Source organism: Trichechus manatus, unplaced genomic scaffold (assembly GCF_000243295.1).
Source record: "Trichechus manatus latirostris isolate Lorelei unplaced genomic scaffold, TriManLat1.0 scaffold00282, whole genome shotgun sequence".
NCBI classification, from domain to species: Eukaryota; Metazoa; Chordata; class Mammalia; order Sirenia; family Trichechidae; genus Trichechus; species Trichechus manatus.
In genome coordinates this window covers 1,613,752-1,635,870 of record NW_004444218.1, presented here as the reverse complement: position 1 = coordinate 1,635,870, position 22,119 = coordinate 1,613,752, and the positions used below count along the sequence as shown (strand labels likewise).

At 42.1% G+C, this 22,119-nt stretch overlaps 1 protein-coding gene across 1 annotated transcript in view; it reads right to left on the bottom strand.

The window, feature by feature from the left end:
- The window catches only part of CLTCL1 (clathrin heavy chain like 1), a 239,482-nt gene that overhangs the window by 54,490 nt on the left and 162,873 nt on the right, over positions 1 to 22,119 (bottom strand). The window contains 16 exon segments of the mRNA XM_012559608.1: positions 286 to 431; positions 2,977 to 3,001; positions 3,003 to 3,097; positions 6,640 to 6,894; positions 7,273 to 7,419; positions 7,658 to 7,783; positions 8,888 to 9,078; positions 11,466 to 11,663; positions 12,549 to 12,696; positions 14,511 to 14,648; positions 17,137 to 17,259; positions 17,900 to 18,052; positions 18,189 to 18,389; positions 19,279 to 19,304; positions 19,307 to 19,475; positions 20,210 to 20,383. Coding sequence (XP_012415062.1) covers positions 286 to 431; positions 2,977 to 3,001; positions 3,003 to 3,097; positions 6,640 to 6,894; positions 7,273 to 7,419; positions 7,658 to 7,783; positions 8,888 to 9,078; positions 11,466 to 11,663; positions 12,549 to 12,696; positions 14,511 to 14,648; positions 17,137 to 17,259; positions 17,900 to 18,052; positions 18,189 to 18,389; positions 19,279 to 19,304; positions 19,307 to 19,475; positions 20,210 to 20,383 — 2,315 coding nt within the window.

Below are 22,119 nucleotides of genomic sequence, written 5' to 3'. Positions count from 1 at the left end.
AAGGCTTCCTGGAAAAAACAGAATTTAGGCTGGACTATATAGGGTCGCTATGAATCAGAATCGACTCAATGGCAATAATTTTTTTTTTTTTTTTTTTTTGATGTGTGAGATGGGTAGGATTTAAATAAGAGAAGGGAAGGGTAGGACTGAGGATACAGGAGATAGTGAGTGGACTGGCTATGTGTTTGGGAATCAGCTTATGGTGAGGCTGGATGGGTGAGGTGAGACACGATCATACTGGAATATGAACGTCAAGCAGGGTGTTTGCATCTGACTGAGTCTCACCTGTGTTCGCTGAAGACAAAGTTATCCAGCACAATCTTCTCCAGCAGCTCAATCAGCTCATTAGGCAGGTCGGCTGTTATAAAGGCCTTGACAGTGACTGAGATTTCTTCTGGATCCTGTGTTTCTGACAATGCTGTTTGTACCACCTGATTTTTAAAATCATTTGAAAGAATTTGATTAGATAAAGTTTAAATTCAAGACTGTATCTTTGAAGCTAAACAGAAGGGAAGGACTCCTCCAAGACAGTCTGGAAAACACACAGAGAGAATGGGAGATTCCTCCAGGTAGAAAGAGAAGGGCATCCAAGAGTCAGTTTCAGGGATTTTTGTTTGCTCTATCTTGACAATTAGCTTTTTTCTCACATCAAAAGGGCTACAACTCTTATGTCCGCCCCAATGATTACATTAAATTTATTTCAAAGACAGTAACACAGTGCACTAAATAGGTATTTGAAATGCATGCTTACTCTCACTTTTTTTTTTCCCTAGAGCCACTCATCATGTCTAATATGGCCTTCATTTTTCTATATAAGACACTGCGATGCCCATCAGCAGTCTTTTGCCAGCCTAGCGCACTACTGCTGCTGTGGCACAGTCCATGTCCAGTGGATGTGATACAGTGCAATCAAAGCTCAGGAGAGCCATGTGTCCTCACAGCTGAAGCTGATGGAGACCCACACTCTGAAGGAGAGATGACAAAGATTAGCCACCCTTCTCCTCATCCAATTACTGGTTCTCACCTAAAAGAAAACTTACACATTGAGCAGGAAGACATTCTTCCAAAGAGTACACTTCCTAAATAGCAGCATGCTAGAATACCAGCATACTAGGGGCCTGCAGTGACCTCAGGGATCTATTATTTTCACCAAGTTTCTGGTGCTTATCAGAGGTAGGCAACAACAATGTGCTAAGGAGAAAGAACAGACAGCTCTGGGGAGGTCTTATGTAAGTGATATAGACCTCAGCCCACTTCACCTGTCACGTGGCCACTGTGTACTCCATGGTACCCTAACATACAGAAGTCTACCTCGGAGGAGTTTCTAACAATCACAACTAGCACACAGAGGAGTTAGAGAAAAGGGGCTATCACAGCAAGTAAGCAACCAAGAAGGGTGTACTTGAGGGAAAAGAGGTACTTTGACACAGCACACCAAGTCCATCCAAAGTAGGAATGCATTTACCGGCATTCCAGTAACAACATCTAACTGTTGTTATTCTTGAAAACCTTACAGCAGTTTAAATACACACAGGTTGCTTCAAGGATAAAAATAAAATTCCATCAGTTTGAGTCAACAGGCCGTCCAACCTAAGGCTACCTTAGGAAATTGCTTCCTCTAAGTAAACTTTCCATAATAAGCTTTTATTCCAGACACAAAACCAGTCTGCCACTGTCATTATGCAATCCCAATTAGATGGGCACTGCAGTTTAATGTCCCACCAGGAGGTGGCTATATGAATATTCTATTCCAGCAGACATAATTACAGGACAAGCAGCTCCACACAGGAATAGGAAAACCAAGTGGCACCCACAGGCTCCTGAGTTTCTGGCTTTAGTTCAGTGCAGTGTTAAAGCTCCTCTTCCCAGCGCCAACATGATGGGACCTGCACGTTGTACTGGGTGGTCAGACTATACCTTGAGAAACATCTGATGTCTGCAGACTTGGAGGTAGATTCCTAATGGAATGTTAAAAGGATTCTGTCCTTGGTCCTTTGTTATTCAATGTTTTTGTCAGATTTGGATGAAGTGTATTAAATCTGCAGGGGACAAATCTTAGAGATGGGTAAGTCTGAAGTTGATAATAATAAGAGATTCAAAATAACATGAGTGTCTGTAAATCTAAAAGTATCCCAAAATTCAAACTGTGCTGAAAAAATAACAACATGGGCATGAAGGAACACTGGACAGAAAACAAGAAGGTGAAATTCAGTAGGGATAAACGTAAAATCCAGCCCTCCAGGTTAAAAAACTGGCCCACAGGTTGGCAATACGTACAAAAGAGGTGGATGCTTTAAGCGATCACATGCTCAGGACTAGGGTCTCGTTCAAGGGTAAAATTCCCACACTAGTCTCACCCTACCTCTAAACAGTGTGCCCAACAGTGTAGGGGACAGTGCTGAGGACAACGAAGGAAATATGTGCTCACGTCTCAGAGGATGTGACAGGATGCAGGCCTCTTCCACAGAGCTTCAGAGAGCCCAGCGGGTTGTGAGGTAGCCTCCCACTTGGCCAGGCCAAACCTAGTAAGGACCCCCTGACCCCAGCACTAAGTTCCAGCTCTAAGGAGGCACTTGAGCAGAGACTGGAGAGTTACAGGGGAACCAGGAGTTCCTGGACAAAGGAAAGGCTGCTAAGACAACCTTGGGAGTCATTTAAATCAATACAGGGCTAACCTGGAAAAAAATTAAGGACCGAGCATGCAGGCATGCCATCAGATATTCTTTTATTGGGGCTAAAATAGACGATAAGGGCCAACTCTATGCCCTTAACTAACAACCAGCTCACCTTTAGGAATCCAAACCATTCTTAGGTAAGCTACTTTTAGAGGGGAGAAGAGAACATAAGATAGAAAAGATCTGTTAAGTCATACACTTAATATGTTTTAGATGTAACAATTAAACCAATCAACTGAACTGCACAGCAATGAGAGGGCAGAAGGCAAGCACATGCAGACCCTGTGTTTCTGTGCCTCACCTGGTCAATGAGCTGTCTCCTGCATGTTGGCCTCCTCAAGGACATGAGCCCAGAGCTCCAGATCCTTGCTGTGCACTAGGTAGCGGGCCTCACTTTTGAACAGAGAATTCTCATTGCAAACCTGAAATGAACACGTGTGTGTGTATGTGTTTAACACAACCAGCAAACCAAATGGGAGCTGTTTGGGAGGACATGCCCTCGGTTCCTTTTGTCCCAGTACGTTTGGAGAAGAGGCAGAACCCTGTGACATGCTCACGTACCATATCTCCCCACCACATCAACCTAACTGTTGCTCTAAAGCAGCACCGACCAGTAGAGCTTTGTGCAATGATGGAAATGTTCTTGTGAGGTATAGAATCACCTTGCAAAAAGCAATCTGGCCTTTTGGTCTTGGTTCCTTAAGACCCCTGAGGGTTTGTCACTTTTGCCCTTGGTTTTTAGAAACTGACCTTAGAAGATTTCCCAAGTTGATTTTCCCTGAGGGTCTGTTACTTTAGTTTGGCTAGAAAGCCCCATCTGGTAACTGACAAGGATCTCCCCAGGGTAACTGACAAGACACCCCCCCCCCCGGGTTAACTGACAAGGAGGCCTGCCTTGTACAAGGACTGGCTTACAAAAACCCTGGAAAAGGGAGACTCAGATAGGGCTTCCAGGTTGAAGAGAGCTGTGAGGGATGGTGTCGGACACGAAAGCCTTGCACTGGAAGCCCTGCTAGACCTGATTAAGAGCTGTGCTGGGAAAACCAGAGCTGTACCGAAGCAGCCATGTGCAGAGCTTTGCAGGAGCAGAGGTGAGCAGAGCTATATGTAGGCAGAGCTGTAGCAGTTAAGGGGTGGGCCAGTTGACAGTGGTGCTGGGGAGAGAGAGCGTAAGGCAGTGCCTGGCCTGTGGGAAGTGATTAGCAGTTCCTAGCCCACAGGCAGAGGCAGCAGTGGCGCCTGCCCGAGATGGAAATGGCCGAGAGCTGTCCAAGGTCTTACTTAGAGTGGTGCTAACAGAGAGCTATCAGAGGTCCAGATTGAGAAGCAGTGCCAGCCGAGAAATGTCATGGTGTATTTCCTGGCTGAAGAGATTCCTGCTTGGTGAAAGTGAACATCTGTTTTTGAAAGGGAGTGTCCCCTTGAGATGCTGAGGTTCCGTGCTGGGACCCCTCCTGGATCTCGTCCTATGCATATCTTCCTTTATATCCTTCTGTCATATTAAAGTTGCTATCACAGGTATGGTATTTTGGTGAGCTCTGTGAGTCATTCAAGTGAATTATCAGAACTAAAGGAAGTAGTGGGGCTGGCTGGTATGAAGTGCAGGGAGTTGTGTAGACCCCTGTGCTCGTGGCTAGTACCCACTGACCTAGCCCTGGGTGGGAAGGGATAAGATGACTGAGCCCCAGGTGGCTGGGGATGAGATAGATGAGCCCCAAGTGGTCAAGGATGAGACAGAAGGGCTGCACGGACAGCTGGGGTCTGAACTGGCGAGGGAAGGGAAGAGAAGATTTTCAAACAACGTGTGTAGAATGGGATGTGTTATCTACCACACAATTTGGCATCAGAGATGGGTGATCTTTGTCTCCCTGGACTAGTCTGCACAATTGGCGCTGTGAGCAGTATAGGATTGTTGACTAAAAATTCCCCTTCACATGCAGTTCTCTATGTGTGCTGTACTGAGCACTTGAAATGTGGTATGAGACTGAAAAACTAAATTTTAAATTTTATTTAATTTTGATTAATTTAAATATTCACATGTAGCTAATGGCTCCCACACCGGACAATCCAGCTCTAAAGTGTTATCAGAATAGCTTAGCAATGGTATATAAAGCAGCAAATACACTGCAACATTTCAAGGTGTATAATCTTTAAAATATGCTTTGATTGATACTACGTGAGACCTTTTCCAAAGGACCAACCGCTCGTGATGGGATTTTTCCTGTTGTGTGCTGATTCTTCTAAGTAATAAAAGCTACTTTGCAAGTGCTAACGTGTGTTCACACTCTGATCAGAAGGACACGATTTTCATGGAGCAATTCATATTAGTTATTGGTATGGTTTTTCTAACGGTCTTCTGGCTACTTGGAAATCAGCACCATGCAGATTTGGAGTGCTGTCCTACAGTTACCACAGTCAAGCAGAATGTGTTGTTCTGTCGTTATGGTGCAGCGAGCAGGGTACAACTTGGGATAATGATCAACAGGCTACAACTCAGGATCAGGAAACATGTAGGCAAAGTCTCCCTTCTTAAGTGCAGCACAGCTCTCTCAGCTCCTCTTGGCAGTGCAAGAAAACAGGTCTTTCTGCCATGCATGCCCCCTCTCAGCTATGTGGGCTTCCTCTTGGCCCCCTGAAGAGAGGCCCCTCTTGACCCTCTCAAGACAAAAAGTATCAAACCAAGTGTTTACAGCTTACCCAGGAAATGTAACAAAACCTCTGGGGTAGAAAACTAGGGTGAAGGTAACTCCTCAGGCCTTAGGGGAAAAATCTCTCAAGCTGTAAATGCAAGCCATTTAAGTCTATACAGCAGGAGGCTAGAGGCAAGCTGATGTGGCACTAGTCACGTGTGTGCCCTGCATCTGAAATCACATTGCAGCTCTCTTTCTGACAAACTGGGTCTTAAAGGAGTATTTCTTTTCTATCTAAACTCTGCCTTAGCTAAAAGGGAAGCGTCGCCTTGAAGTATAGACCGGTGCTAAGATGCTGAAGAGGCCATTTAACTGTGATTTAATAAAAAGGAGGCAAATTAAGTCAAAGGTGGCTTACTGTTAACAAACAATGAACTAACTAAAGTCCCAGTTTTAAAAAAATCAGTTCCCCTAGAACTGCCAGGTGAGAGACCATGTCCATTCAGCCTTGTTACTTCTGTGGTCACTCTCCAAAAACGAGTGGAGTGAGAAATCAGTAAAGTGCTCTCATGTTCAACTCTCCACGTTTTGCACACACATTCCTACCCAATTACTCTGTTTATACCACACTGTCAGATGCTCTGAAAGGCTGGGAACAAACAGACCTACAAGGAGCTTACAGTCTAACAAACATTAGGTTCAACCACATGAGATTTCTGGTTTTTTGGTCCAAATGGTTAAGTATTAACAGTTCATACGGTTCAACCTAAAAGAGTAATTAAATACACATGGATCCAAGCCAGGGCAGAGGTAAGCAGGAGATCTGGGTGAATATTTCAAGGAGGGACCAGCAAGGGTTACACTGGCTGGGAAGAGCTGGTGGTGTACACCTACAAAGGACAACTCCAAGAAGAGAGGAGCAGGATGCGCAAAGGCACAGACAACAAGAGGTATCCAGAGAACTGCAGGCCATTCAGTGTGGTATGTCAAGACGGGAGGCTGGACATATTGGCAGGGGGTAGAGGGTAGAGGTTCACCAAAGAGTGCACAGGTCATTCTAAGGAGTTCACTGTTATCCTCAAGACACCAGGTAACACTGAGGATTGTACACAGAGGAGTGTCAGGTCAGATTCATGCAATACCATGTGTGTAGACAGCAGTATATGCAAACAGGGCCTGAGCAGGTTGGAAACAAAGTGTCAACATTATAAGGAAATCTAGTGTATAGAAAGGGACCTCATGACCCACCAGTGTCAGGCTCAGACAGAGCCCTGAGCAGCCTCTACAGACCACACATCTGAAACACTGCACAAGAGGTCAGAGCAACACCCGACAGCCAAGGTGTATCTCCTGCCCTGGATAAGCTCATGGTTACACTGTCCCCGCTCGTAGGCAACATAGGCCAGATGTGGGTCCCACTTCTCATAGTACCCGCCCACCACGCTGCTGTTGTAGAAGGCATTCTCTCTCAAGAAGTGCTCCGGGCTGTTGTTGCCGTTGATGTAGATTTTAGCCAGGGCATTGTGAGCGGCAGGCTCTTCACAGCCTTCGTGAATCTGGGACTCCAACCATGGCAGTAACAATTTTAGCTTTTGAAAGAAGGAAGAGCACTGTAAAAGTCCCAGTGCTAACATCAGAAATATCCAGGGCAATCCCTGGGCTCTCAAGGTTGCTTCTTAGAAAAACAAAACAAAAAACCCCACCTCTCATTCCATTAACTTCAGGCTGCTCTAGAGACAAAGACAGAACTGATTTCCAACTTGATTTAAATTGTTTTCAATTGTTAAGATTCAATGCCAATAGCAAATAACTTAATACTAGATCAAGATCTGGCACAAGAAAGACCAGCCAAGACAGTCCTTGGGCTGGGCAGCCAACCACTAAGGCATTGTGGAGAATCAGGCAGAGACTTAACTAACAATGGACACTAGAATCCAGGGGCAAGGGAAAATATCAAGTTAAGATACCTTACCTGTTTCTTTTTCTACTTCGGCCACTAGCTCATCAGTAGAAAACTGTCCTCTAACCACCATAATCAGATTTTTAATTACTTTCTCAGAACAATCCACATCCAGCAGCCCTCCAACCACAGCTGGTATCAGGCTAGGGTTGACCTAGAATAGTCAAGGTGGCGACTTCAGTGCTGCAGACACAGGTCATCACTACCAGTCCCCCAGGATTTGGGCAGTGTGGACTATGACCTCAAAGGGCTCCCTTCAAACTGACAGTCTCTGAAATGTTGTTCAAGGTCAGGGGCAGCCTCTCAAGTATAGAACATTACTGCCAACCGAGGCATGAAGGTAGCCAAGCACCACAACCTGTGAAGCTGGCAAACGACTGTCCCAGCAGTACCTTCTGAACATAGATCTCAGTGTACTTCTGCAGGTTGTTGCAGTGTAAGTAAAGGATGAGGTCGTGGACAAAGTCAAACCGATCACATACAATGGTAAGAGGAAGCTGGTCTGTGAGTTTGGGCTCCTAAATATTGGAAAGCATAGAATAAGTTAGGCAGTGATGACCCCATAGAACTAGACTCCAGGGGTCATGAACCAGCACAAGGACTTGACTGCTTCTAAAACAGAATGATCCAACAGTGACCCTGAATGAGAGCTTGTTGTAGATATGCTGTCACTTTAAGGAATATAGTATTTGGCTAAAGAAAAAAAAGAACTCAGCTAAATTTGGCAATACATTCCAAATTTGTCCAAGACAAACTTGGATTAAGACAAACAGCTCATTGTCCTCTAATCTGACCCAGACCAGGTAGCAGAGAAAGTGGGCCACTCTCAAGAGCAGTGTGTCTGCTGGGAAGGGCTGGCTTTTCAGACAAGCAGCCACACTTCGTGGACACATCAGCCTGTTGGTACAGGTGGGCTACCCTCCGTACAGAATGCACTTTGGCAGGACAGCCAGCAGTCCACCACAATCATTTTTCCCCTTGTTTGGGCCCATGCATTTTCCAGACTCCACTGCAGTTTTAGGTGTGACCTAAATTTCAGTGGCATCTGAATTGAGGTGTTGTTCGCCACTTCCAGACCTCACCCATAAAAAACACACAAGCCTGCTTCTCTGTACTCTTGCCTTCTTCCAGGTGACTGCAAAGATAATATTTAGGTGATATGTTGAAGATGGCAAAGCAGCCATCAGCCTGGTCCTTGAAGACTGTCAGAACAAAGGTCAACCCACTGACCTCCACATTCAGCCAAGGTTGTCATACTAGAAAGACGTACACTTCTTGTTCTTTAAGTTACTAGCACTGAGAGGTCCATTTGTGACTACACCCTAGCCTCACCTAACTAAAAGGGGCACAGTTCGGATGCTGCTCAAATACAATGCAGCAGGAAACTCCCTCAATTCACGTGTCAGATCAGCAAGGGCACAACCTCAAGCTTCTTTCTGCAAAGGGGTCTTACAACAAAGGAGTGGATTCCTCTAAGAACTTTACACCACAGAGTAGAGATCTGCCACTGGGGACAAAGGGAACATTTGTGAGGCAAGTCCAGCTTTTCAGCTTTTGTGCAGTTTGGCCAATAGTTTTCCCATTCTGATATCATGGGAGCAGCTCAAGAAAGGAGGCAGTGCCTGGCCACACTCCAGGAAGTTCTTCACAGGTTCTGGACTGTAGCAGTTACTCTCTCGGCATATTCTTTCCACCTCCTTGATCTGACCTGTCTAACAGGCAGCCTGAATCTACTTGAAGTGCACGTCTGCATCTTGGCTAAAGTTCACAATGGAGCCCAGGAAGTAGAAAAGGCCCATGAAGAGAGACTGTTCTGTGTTGGGGCCTCATAATCTCTACCTGCCTTTCCCACAGCTACTGCTCACCTTCCCTGACAATCAGCCCATAGCAAGCTTGTCCACTCTCCAAGTAACCATAGCTCACTCAAAACTTACAATCTATATGATTTTTTTATTGGGCTTTAGATGAAGGTTTACAGAGTAAATTAGTTTCTCATTAAACAATCAGTACACATACTGTTTTGTGACATTGGTTGCCAACCCCACGACATGTCAACACTCTCCCCTTCTCGATCTTGGGTTCCCCATTACCAGCTTTCCTGTCTCCTCCTGCCTTCTGGTCCCTGCCCCTGGGCTGGTGTGCACATTTATTCTCGTTTATGGGCCTGTCTAATCTTCGGCTGAAGGGTGAACCTCAGGAGTGACTTCATTACTAAGGTAAAAGTGTGTCTGGGGGCCATACTCTCAGGGTTTCTCCAGTCTCTGTCAGGCCAGTAAGTCTGGTCTTTTTTTGTGAGTTACAATTTTGTTCTACATTTTTCTCCAGCTCTGTCTGGGACCCTCTATTGTGATCCCTGTCAGAGCAGCTGATGGTGGTAGCCCGGCACCAGCTAGTTGTGCTAGACTCAGTCTGGTGGAGGCTGTGGTGGTTGTGGTCCATTAGTCCTCTGGACTAATCTTTCCCTTATGTCTTTGGTTTTCTTCATCCTCCCAAGCTCCAGATGGTGGGGGGCGGGGACCAGTGGAATATCTTAGATGGCCACGCACAAGCTTTTAAGACCCCAGATGCTACTGACCAAAGTAGGATGAAGAACATTTTCTTTATAAACTGTGTCATGCCAATTGAGCTAGATGTCCCCCTCAGCCCAGTAATTCAGTCCCTCAAGGAGTTTGGATGTGTCTATGAAGCTTCCATGACATTGCCTTGGTCAAGCTGTGCTGACTTCCCCAGTACTGTGTACTGTCTTACCCTTCACCAAAGTTACCACTTACATATAGTTAGTGTTTTTCCCTTCCCACCACTCCCCTCCCTAGTAACCATTAAAGATTGTTTCTGTGTGTAACCTTCTCATGAGTTCTTATAATAGTGGTCTCATACAGTATTTGTCCTTTTGTGATTGATTTATTTCATTTAGCATAAAGTCCTCCAGATTCCTCCATGTTGTGAGATGTTTTGCAGATTCATCATTGTTCTTTACTGGTGTGTAGCATTCCACTGCATGTATGTACCATAGTTTATCCATTCATCTGCACTTAGGCTGTTTCCATCTGTTTGCTATTGTAAATAATGCTGCAATGAACATGGGTGCGCATATGTCTATTCGTGTGACAGCTCTTATTTCTCTAGGACATATTCCTAGGAGTGAGACTGCTGGATTGTGTGGTATTTCTATTTCTAGCCTTTTAAGGAAGTGCCATATCGTTTTCCAAAATGGTTTGTACCATTTTACACTCTCACCAGCAGTACATGAGAGTTCCAATCTCCCCACAGCCTCTCCAACATTTGTTACTTTCTGTTTTTTTGATCGGTTCTAGTTATGTTGGGTTAAGATGGTATCTCATTATAGTTTTGATTTGCATTTCTCTAATGGCTAGTGATCGTGAGCATTTCCTCATGTGTCTGTTAGCCACCTGAATGTCTTCTTTGGTGAAGTGTCTGTTCATATTCTTAACCCATTTTTTAACTGGTTTATTTGTCTTTTTGTTGTAGAGGTGTTGGATTTTCTTATAGACTTTAGAGATTAGATCTTTGTCAGATGCCATAGCCAAAAATTTTTTTCCCAGTCTATAGGCTCTCTTTTTACTCTTTTGGTGAATTCTTTTGATGAGCATAAGTGTTTAATTTTTAGAAGATCCCATTTATCTAGATTATCTTACGGTGTTTGTGTATTGTTAGTTATGGTTTGTATTGTGTTTATGCCATGTATTACGGCCTCTGGTGTTGATCCTATTTTTTGTTGTATGATCTTTATAGTTTTTGGTTTTTTATTTAGGTTTTTGATCCATTTTGAATTAGTTTTTGTGTATGGTGTGAGATATGGGTCCTGCTTCGTTTTTTTTTTTACAGATGGACATCCAGTTTTGCCAGCATCATTTGTTAAAAAGACTGTCTTTTCCCCATTTGATGGACTTTGGGCCCTTGGCGAAGATCAGGTGACCGTAGGTGGATTTTAAGTCTCCCCACCCCAATACCAACCAGTCTGATTTCTTCCTTTCAAATGCCAGAAAGGGTACTTAAGCTGAGTAACATACACCAGGATAGCAGCACTGTTTTGCCATTGACCAGATATCTAAGGCAATGAGTGTTGCATCCTGCCTGGCTTTGCAGGAGGACCCAGTTTTAAGTTAGGCAAGTACACAAAAACCCTAAGAAAGGAGGTAACAGTCCTGTGGCAGGGTCAGCCAGAGGCTGCATGCTTACCTTCATAACTCTTGAAGGACTCAAAGAGCTCCACCAAACACTGTGTGCCCAGCTGCTCGTAGTACTTGGATGCCACCTGCACACACAGCTGAAGGTTCTGTCTGACATTCACAGACAGCATAGCACGCAGACACTCAACAGAATCCTCCACTGACAAGGAGCCAAAGTAATCTACAAGACACTGTGAAGCAAGTAAGTTTGTCAACGACTATGTACGATCTGTTTTTCCTCCCTTTTTTTAACTTGTGGTGAAAATACAGACACCATAACATCCGCCAAAACAACTGCCACATTTACAATTCAATGACATTGATTACACTTTTCATGTTATGACACCATTATTGGTATTCTTTTCCAAAATATTCTACCACCATTACCATAAACTCAATGCCCCCCAAACAAAAATTTGCCCTTCCCTCCTACCCCTGGTAACCATTACTAATCCTTGGTTTCTATCTATGTATTTGCTTACTTCATATAAGTGAGATCATTGTACAATCTTAAATATTGCTAACCTGGTAAAAATTTTTTTCTCTGGAGTGTCAAATATATAAAGAATTTTCACTTCAAAGGACTGAAAAGCAACTATCCATCATGGTAAAAAGTGGAAGCTGGGAGTAAAACTGGGATAAGACATTGACCTAAACTGCCACAGATACTGGAATGTTCCCTGGTTAACAATAAAACCTACTCTGTAAACTGGAACACATAGCTATTTTAGCTTTTTCTGATGTTTTCAGACAACCCTGCTAGAGCTATCAATATTAAAAGGTTATCTGTATCCCTTCTACTAAACTAAGTCAAAGGTGGACAACGGAAAGAAAAAGAGGATACACAGGGCCCAGATTAATTGCTGAGCGAGTAAAGTTTGTGCACGTGCTGCATTATAACTGCTTTTGACAGTAAAGTATGGCACGTGAGAGCAGTGCCAAGGTCCACACCTAGGGAAAACACACACCATGGCTCCATAAGTCACCAACAGCTGGAAATTGGGTGGGAAATCTGGGGGGATGCAGTAACAGTGACTGGTAAACACCAGCCGTGATGGAGATGGCTCAGTAGTTCCCTTACCTCAGGTGAGGTGAGTGTGGACCACAACCCTCTTGATGTCACAGAGATCGGTATAGTGCTATAGTGCTCTCTGTAGGAGGCCAGCCTTTTCGCAGAGCTCGGCAATGTGGGCCTGATCATAATGAGTGAACGTATGATTTCCAAGGATGGCATCTGCAACCTATCAAACAGTGAACTTAGTAAGAAAGCCTTCACTGCAGCAGTCACGTTTGAAGGGCAGCTGTTCACTGTGCCTCCCCAGTACAGCTCTAGAACCAGGGCTCAGGGAGAAGCTATGCCAATACCTAAAGGTGCTTCACCATGTCTGTGCCCCACCCACACTCACGTTTCCATATCAACAGCAGGTGCTTTCGGGTCCCAAGCAGACCCTGGCCATCCTTCCAAGTCACCTGAGGCCCTCCCATAAGGTTCTGTCCTCCCACATTGCAGTCAGACCCGGCACGCATGGCTGTAGACTTGGGCATGAAAAAAGGCTGAGGCTCTGCCAGAAAGCACTACTACTGGCATTAGTCCAGTTCATTGCTGCTGTTTTTTAGCAGTCATGTTTTTTACAGACTTTTCTATGGCAAGATCAATGTGAGGGCTCAACTCTAACAATAATTCAGTAGCCCTCCTTTAATGAGATCAATTCTCAGTTTAGTAACAGTCAAAATCAGATTTGAAAAAAATGAATCATACTTCTGTTTTCTAGACATCTCTACGTGGTAAAAGGTAGAAAATAGGAGTTGGGGGTTGCATTTAAAAAATAACAAACAATCCTGGAAAAAATTTGATGAGACTTAAAATTATCTTTAAATATATCATCTCTGGGCTAAGACTGCTGTGTCAACACAGGAACTTTGTGACCCTGCTAAGGGACCTTACCCTCATTATCTAACCAGTAACTAGTCTTGATGAGATGCACTCCTGTGGGCCTTCACTTGCCACCCAGCATACTCATTCCCATTTCTTCAAGGATATGAACACCAACCAAACACAGTGCTGGCCAAATACATGGAAATCCCACCTTCAGCTGAACGTCACACTACCCCTAGATGATGCATACTTTGGGTTTCCTACAGAGTAAATGACCCAACCACATCCGAGAGCAGAATTTTGTAACATCTGGTCCTTACTCATTCCTTGCCTGCCCTTTGTTTCCTTTAGATCTATCCTTACTATCCTCTTGTTTTTAAACATTTCCACCTTATTATCTCAGCAGTGTATTTTAGAGAACTTACAAGACATTGCTCAGTCTCCTCCATCCAGAGAAGACCACCCCCAGCAAATCAGGGCATCGTGACCAGCACTAGTAGCACCTTGCTGAGCTGCTTGCCCACTGAGGCTGCCTCCCTTTGGGGGTTTGGGCTCTCTTTAAGGTCTGTCTGCTGAACTTCTAAGTGGTGTTTGGTTTCTGTTTCAAAACTCATTTAAAAACTGTTATATTTAACCACCAAACCATGAGCCAATTAGCAGCACTTTTACTTCCTAGAAGTGGGCTATGACACACACATCAGCAGTTACCTTGTCAAGTTGAATAAACTGAGGTAACAGGACAATGTAATTAACAGGCTGTTTCCTAATTATAAAAATAATGCTTGATTATTAAAGAAAAAAACCTGGAAGACAGATAAGTAAAGAATAAAGTGAACTTCTACAATCCTACCCACTCAGACAACCACAGTTAACAGTGTGATGTAAATTTCTCCAGACCTCCTTCCTGCGTATACGCCCAAATCTAACCAAAAATATGTGATTTGATCTCCCTCACCCAACTTTCAGGTCAAAAGATGATGCCCTGATTATAACTGTTACTGTGAAAATTTTGCAAGGTGACTTGCAGGAAAGCAATGAGAGCACCCACCAAGGAGTGCAAAGACAGACATCTGGGTGACCACCCCCAGCCCAGAGCTGCTGTGTGTAGTCAGCCAATCCCAAACGTGCAGGTGAACCAGGTGCTCTGCCTGCTAGTTTCAGCTGGGAAATCTCACTTGCCTGGGGTGCATGAAGCAGGCTCATCTCTAACAGTTGAGTCTGGAGGTGACCCTCAGGTGGGTGATTATTATTCAAGGCAACCAACAAGAAGGACGTACACTGCTAAATTAAACTGTTTTCCATGAAAACGTCTACAATCTGAAACAGACAGCAAGGCACATTTTCACCCAAAAGAAACAGTGCTTTATTTTCCTATTGAAATGGTTCCTAAAACTGAACCTCATTCAGAAATTCATAATTAGTTCCTTCCTTTGCATTTTCTTATGTCATTAAAATCCATGTAATTCATGGTCAATAATTATTTCATGAACTTCATGAAATCACATCACCTCTGTCATACTCACCACCAGGACATTATATTGGGGTAGGGTAACTTCTGAATCCTCAGAATCCTCTGAAGTGATTGAAGCAGTCTTAACAATATATTACTTCCTCAAATTCTAGAGGCAGCCAATGCCTGAGCACCTAGCCCATTTACTATCATTATGTTATTCAGGCACAATTAAGAAAATGCAATGACACCAATTATTAAAGTTAAGCAGACATTAATTTAAACAATTAAGAAGCCTTTATAAGAGGTGAAAACATAGGTAATGAATTTATTAGTTGGGTAACTGTTTCTGTATTTAATACACAATAGGAAAGTTTATATCAAAAGTTCTTTAAAATATAAAATATAATCCAGATGTAAACCAGAGCCTCCTTTCCTAGATCTAAGTAAATTTGGCTTAAATTCCTTAATATGATTTCCAACATATCTGCACATTCCTAGATGTTTATAACCCAATATGACTGCAGTTATTATTTCTAAACAGGATACTGGCTTTGTTGCCCTGCTTCCAGCTTCTCTATGTATCTCTGTGTTACCCAAGTTCCTAGTGCACAGTGTACTGAAGGTGATTTGTCATGCGTTTACATCTAAATACTAAGGAGGTTATACTAAAAAAACTGACTTATGTTTACCTAACTCCCGGTTAACCAAAACACCTACCAGATGAAAGACTTGCATGATTCAACAGCATTCACCATTACCAGGTCCTCAGGCAGAATTCAGTGACCATGTCAGAATGGGGTAATGGTGGGGTGAGGGATTGAAGGCTATCATTCTAAAATGACACCCACACACCCTACCAGTCGCTACATAAAAAAAAAAATACAAAAAATACTCACAGCTGACACACAAATCCTCTAAAATAGCTCAACACAAATATAAAGGATGAGTATTCAAATAATAAAGACTAGAAGATGAGTCCCCTTCCCCTAGTACATCGGATGGTTAAAACCGAACTAACTACAAGATTAGTAGTAGACAAACAGGGGAAAAGAATCGGGACACTGTTAAAAGAAAATCACATGAAAGGAATTTTCTTTTTTTAAAAAAGTATATTTTATTTTTGTTTTTGTTGCTGAGAATATACACAGAAGAATATACACCAATTATTGTGGGGAATGCAACCAATGTCATGGAATGCTTTATGTACAAACTAGCAAATGAGAAACTAATTTGGTGTGCAACTTTCACCTCAAGCACACACGGACACACACACACACACGCACACACAGAAGAACATATACCAATTCAACAATATCTACATGTACAATTCAGTGACATTCTAGTACACAATTCAGTGATTACATTCTTCAAGTTGTGCAACCATTCTTACCCTCCTTTTCTGAGTACTTCTTCCTCCATTAACATAAACTCACTGCTCCCTAAAGTTTCTATCTAATCTTTCGAGTTGCTGCTATCAGTTTGCTTCCATACAGATAGTTCTTAAAAGAGCACAATGCTCAAGGCAGACATTCTTTACTAGTTAAGCTAAACTACCGTTTGGTTTTAAGAAGACTTCAGGAAATATTTTTGGCTCAAGGTTTAAAGATTCTCTCAGGGCAATAGTTTCAGGGGTTCATCCAGCCTCCATGGCTCCAGAAAGGCTAGCGTCCATGAGAATTTGAATTTCTGTTCTGTATTTTCCTCCTTTTGATCAGAATTCTTCTATGGAATCTTTAATCAAAATGTTCACTAATGGTAGCCAGGCACCATCCAGTTCCTCTAGTCTCATGGCAAAGGAGGCAGTTGTTTATGGAGGGCAATTAGCCACGCAGTCCATATCCACCTTCTATTCCTGACTCTCCTTTTTCCTCTGTTGCTCCAGGCAAATAGAGACCAATTGTTGTACTCTGAATGGCTGCTTGCAAGCTTTTAAGACTGGGCAGTACACAACGAATGAGGAGGTAAAACACAAGCACTAAACAAATTATTAGGCCAGTTAACTGGGATGTCCCATGAAATCATGACCCTGAACCCCCAGACCAAGGAACCAAATCTCATGAGGTATCTGTTGTATGTAAGCAGCCTCAACAGCTTATCTTTTTTTTTTTTTTTGCTGTTATAAATATATCTATCAAACAACTTTTGCCAATTCAACTTTTTACAGGTGTACAACTTATTGACAGCAATTACAATCATTGGCTGTGCTACTCTACCCTTAATCAATGTGATTTTTCCATCACCATCAACCGAAACTCCATAAGCAATAACCATCCCTCCACCCACTCCAGAAATGGAATCTTCTTGATGGCTATGAAAAGTCAGAAAAAGTTGCCCCAAATGACCTGTGCTCACCTAGTTAATGTTGGCCAATGGCTCTTCATCCTGCACTATCATTTGAGAAAATTGCAGACCCTGCTCTGGGCTGATCCTCATCACACTCCTCAGCAAAAAGATCCAGTCTGGGATATACCCAACCTAGAAGCAAGGGATCACCACCAGGAATACAAACTGAAAACCTTGAGCACTGAAAAAAGAAGTTCCCCAACCTTTGTTTAGAACTTGTGTTTATAAAGAAATGAATAGCAATATTAACGTTTATGTACTAGTTCTCCGCCAAACATAATATACCCAATTAAACGTAGCAATTCCATGTATATGAAGGTGCAATTAAATACATAAGCAGCCTGAATCACAGACAGTTACCATGATCAGTGTGCAAATTCTGACCAACAAACACAGCACAGCCTGCCAGTGAGCATGTGAGGACAAGACAAGCTCTCTAAAACTCCTAATTTATACCAAGAAGTGTGCTGAGGGAGAACGGGGAAGATGGGAAAGGAAGAACAAAATAAAATTACAGGAAAGCCTCAACTGGAAAGAAATAGAAGACTATAAAAATAGATCCAGAAAATAAAAAACTGAATAAATTAAAATATGACTATTATTAATGAGTGACAGATCCTAACAGCAACACTGATCACTCTGTTACACCAGAGTACTTTTTATAAAATACAGCCTTAAGTTCATAAAAGGATATTTTATAAATGTCAAAATCAGCAACCATCTAACCACAAATTAGTTATCTGTGAAATGCTAATGGTTAAACATGCATTACCTTTTCGGCATAGAGCACAGTTTTCTGGACTTGGCCTGTTCCTGCAAAACACTGGATAACTTTGCTTGGCACATTTGCCTGAAGGTACCCACTCAGAGAAAGTGTAGGGTCAGCAGTTTTGACCAAATCTCCAAGCTCTTCTGAACACTCCAGCTGTGGCAAGCCAAAGGGACAAGGGAAAATTAAGACCAGAGGAGTAGTGAGCCTGTGCCTCAAGTTTCCAATTATGCTCAGAATGAGAAGGAGGGGAGGGTGGGGATAGGGGCTATGAGTTCACAACAGTTTGTACTTTATCTTCTTTCAGCCACTTTTCTAAGAGTTGCTTGTGCCCCTGCTGAAGAACGCGGAGGCAAAGTTCTAAGGATTCAAGTTTATTGAGTTCACCCTGGTCAAGTAGGATTCCAAAGTACTGGAGCAAAGGAGAAGCCTGACAGGGCTGGGCAGGTATACTCTGGAACTTCAGTATTGTGTCACTGGTACGCAGGATTCCCTAGTAATAAATGGAAATGCAGGTCATTGTGTTGTAATCACAGGTTATCCCTTCACTTAACTTGCCAGTGTAAGAAAAAAATCTGCCAACAAAACCTGCCACTGGAAATTCTACATTGAATTGTCAAAGACCAAAAATCCTCTACCAAGGCAACTGTTCCCACCTTCAACAATAACCATCATATAATTGGTGTAGCTTCTACAGGAGATTTCACAGTGTCTTATTTCTTCCCTAGCAAACTGGGGTTAGAATTAGGCTTCTAAATTTGTCCTGTAGTAGTGAAATTCTACCATCATTATACTCTAATTCAAAATACTCAACGACCCACATAAAGAGCAAAATGTTTTTTTTTTTCCAAATCATCATTTGAAAGATAGGTAAAACTCTTTCAAGGAGAAGCAACTTGAAAGTCTTTATCTACTTAGGAGGAAATCCAGTCCCAAGATGGCTCATCCTAATGAAATAAACCAAAGGAAATTCTGTAGGCGATACTATACACCCTTGAAGAGTGGAAAAGTCCAGAGTAGGAATATGGCTAAATAAAATGGGGTACAACCACTTAATGTATTAAATAGTTACATATCTGACAGCTATGTAGCAACAGTGGAAAACTCCAAGTCACCAAAATGTAAAACTACCTAAGCAAAGTTGTTGGGTAAGAATATCTCTGCACACAGACAAGAATTTATGTTGGTACAACAGGATTGTGCATGTTTTCCTTTGTTTCCATTATTATTCTGCCATTGGTACAAAATATTAAAGCTATGAAAAACCTAACAGAACACTAACACACTCTACTGTCGATAGTGAAATGCCTTCATGATTTATTTCACTCCCAAAGTTGGTTCTTAAAACTTCAGGATGGTGTTCAGAATTCAAGTGTCATTACCTTTGGTGCAGATGCTGCCACTCTGAGGCTTCAGCATAGCTTCCTTGTGCAAAGAGGGTAATGAATTTTCTGGCATACAACTCCTCTGCCCCAGCCAGGTTACCATGAATGGCCAAACGCAGCCCAAGGTCCGGATTCTAAATCACATTGGTTGCATAATTCACAATGTTATCTTCCTTGACACAAAGTGACAGTACCTGTAAGGATGCAACAAGTAAGACTGGTTTAGCCTAAGAAAATATCCCATAGATACACACTGCCACATTCCACTCAGGACTGTCGGGACAGTTATGAGGATCACGTTGAGTATCCTATGATGTTGACCCTAATAGTGAAAGGATGCACAGAAGTCAAATGCCTACTGGTAACAAAGGTGAACATCATGGTACAGCAATAGCATGGGATTCTACTTAGCTGTTAAAAAGACTATAACAATATCAAGTGAGAAAAATATACAGTTGTATGGACAGTGACCGCAGACATGAATCTAGGACAGTGACACCAAAATTGCCTGTTGGGGTGGAACTAACATGTCTTTTTCTCAAAAAAAATTTTAAGCACATATTTTCTTCTTTTAACTATCTTTTTAACTTTGATTGAGAAAGGTAACTTAGGTGTCACAGTATCTGCTTTTCAACCCTCCCCGATCAATGTGAGCATGGCATAAGGATGTTCCTGGTGTGTATACAACTGCTGCTTCACTGGCAGAAGCTTCATGCAGGAAGGGAACTGTTCTCTTAGAATCAATCCTGTGTAGAAACGGTGCTATCTGAAAAGGGAATGTGACAATACAAAGAATAAGGGAGACATGGGTGAAAGTTTAATAATGGGAGCTAACTATACCTAATCACATTCCTGGAGAAGGAGGATAGTTTAAGCACAATTCCACAGTGAATGAAAAAGGTGGAAATGAAACTTCAGTGTGACTTACCTGTCCCTTTTTGTTGACACCAATAATTCCAGAGGAAGGTTCATGAGGAGCAGTTACAAAGATTGTGTCAGCACTAATATGGTTCATGTAGATGCACGCGCCAGACTCCAGGTCATACATATGAATGTAGCCATACTTTGTGAATAAGTAAATAACACCATGTTTAGCTCCAATCTGTAAGAAGATAGAGAACAACAGGTTGGCAAAGTAAGGAAAAGCCAAATAGGGCAAAAGAACTTAAAAACGATGAAAAGAGGAGTCTTTAGTTCCACAGATCCAGACATTATTGGTGGGAGCAGTGCTTCCCCAAGATATGTACTCAAGTTGATTCCAGTTCAACTCAGTGAGAACTAATTTTAAAGCCAACACTTTGCCCAACCACTCTCTAATAAGGGTCCGAGAAAATCACACCAGTCGATAGATCTTTCAGATAATTATCTTTTCCCCATTGTCTCACCAAACCCTTTTAAGTAACTTGTGAGTTCATAAAAGAAGGAGAAAGTTCTGGATAAAGATCCCAAACACAGAGCTCAAGTTCTAGCCTAGACTCCTCACCATTTATTAACCTTTGACCTTTGCCAGGTGCTATCAACTCTTACAGAAAACTATGACACAGGAAAATCTGAGGGGGTAAGGAAAAGACAAATGAATTTGCCCAATTAGATATAGTGTTATAAATGACTTTTAGAAATTGCTTAAAAAGTGTGGTACTAAAAAAATGTGGTTATAGTATAGGAAGAGATAGGGCCAACTAGAACTTGAGAATCCTGAAACAGAATCAACCACACATGTAATTTAATATGACAGAGTAGGTATTTCATGTGAGTGGAAAATAGACATTTTAATCAATACAAAACTAAATAAAAAAACCAAACCCACTGCCGTCGAGTGTACTGTGACTCACAGCTACCCTACAGAACAGAGCAGAACTGCCCCAGAGGGTTTCCAAGGCTGTAATCTTTATGGAAGCAGACTGCCACATCTTTCTCCGGTGGAGCAGCTGGTGGGTTCGAACTGCTGACCTTTTGGTTAGCAGGGGAGCACTTAATCACTGTATCACCAGGGCTTCTTCAATCAATATGCAACATTGATACACCCATCTAGTTATCTGGAGATGGGGGTGAGGATAAAGAACTGGATCTCTATCTTACTCTTTATATCAAAATAAATTCCAGATAGGTCAAAGATTTTAAGCATAAAAAAAATAAGTAGATTTAAGAAAGAAGAAAATACATGTGAATTTTTGATCATCTTGGGGTGTGGAATTCTTTTTAAAATGTGATACCAAAGGCATATAAAAATGTAAAACTTCCACAGGGTGGAACATACCACAAATAAACATTTGTTATGACTGGGAAAAATATTTGAAACATATCAGACACTTAATATTCCAAAAATATAAAGCGTTCTTACCAATAAGATAAAGACCCTGAAAGGAAAAAAAATGCAAAGATTAAGAAGAGGTAATTAACACGATGTATAGGAGGTACTGATAAATCCATTCCACCTCAACAGTAGTCAAAGAATACGAAAACCATAAGACACTGTCTACCTATCAATGGCACTGTCAGCCAGTGTGAACTGTCCACAATGATGATTAAGAGTCAGTTACAAGCATATACCCTTTGACCTAGAAGCTTTGTTTCTAGGAATTTATCCTTAGACTTTTGGATTAATGTACAAATATGTATGTACAACAATGTCCTTTGAAGTATTCATTGTAAACATAAATACTCATCAAAAGGGGATTGTTTAAATAAGTTATGGCACATCCACAGAACAGATGATGCAGATCTTAAAAAATATACATCTATTTTATTAACACAGAATGATCTACAACATAGCAAGGGAAGGTTATAAAGTGGCACAGCTAGTGCAGAGTCTTTTTTTTTTATTTTTTTATTTTTTTT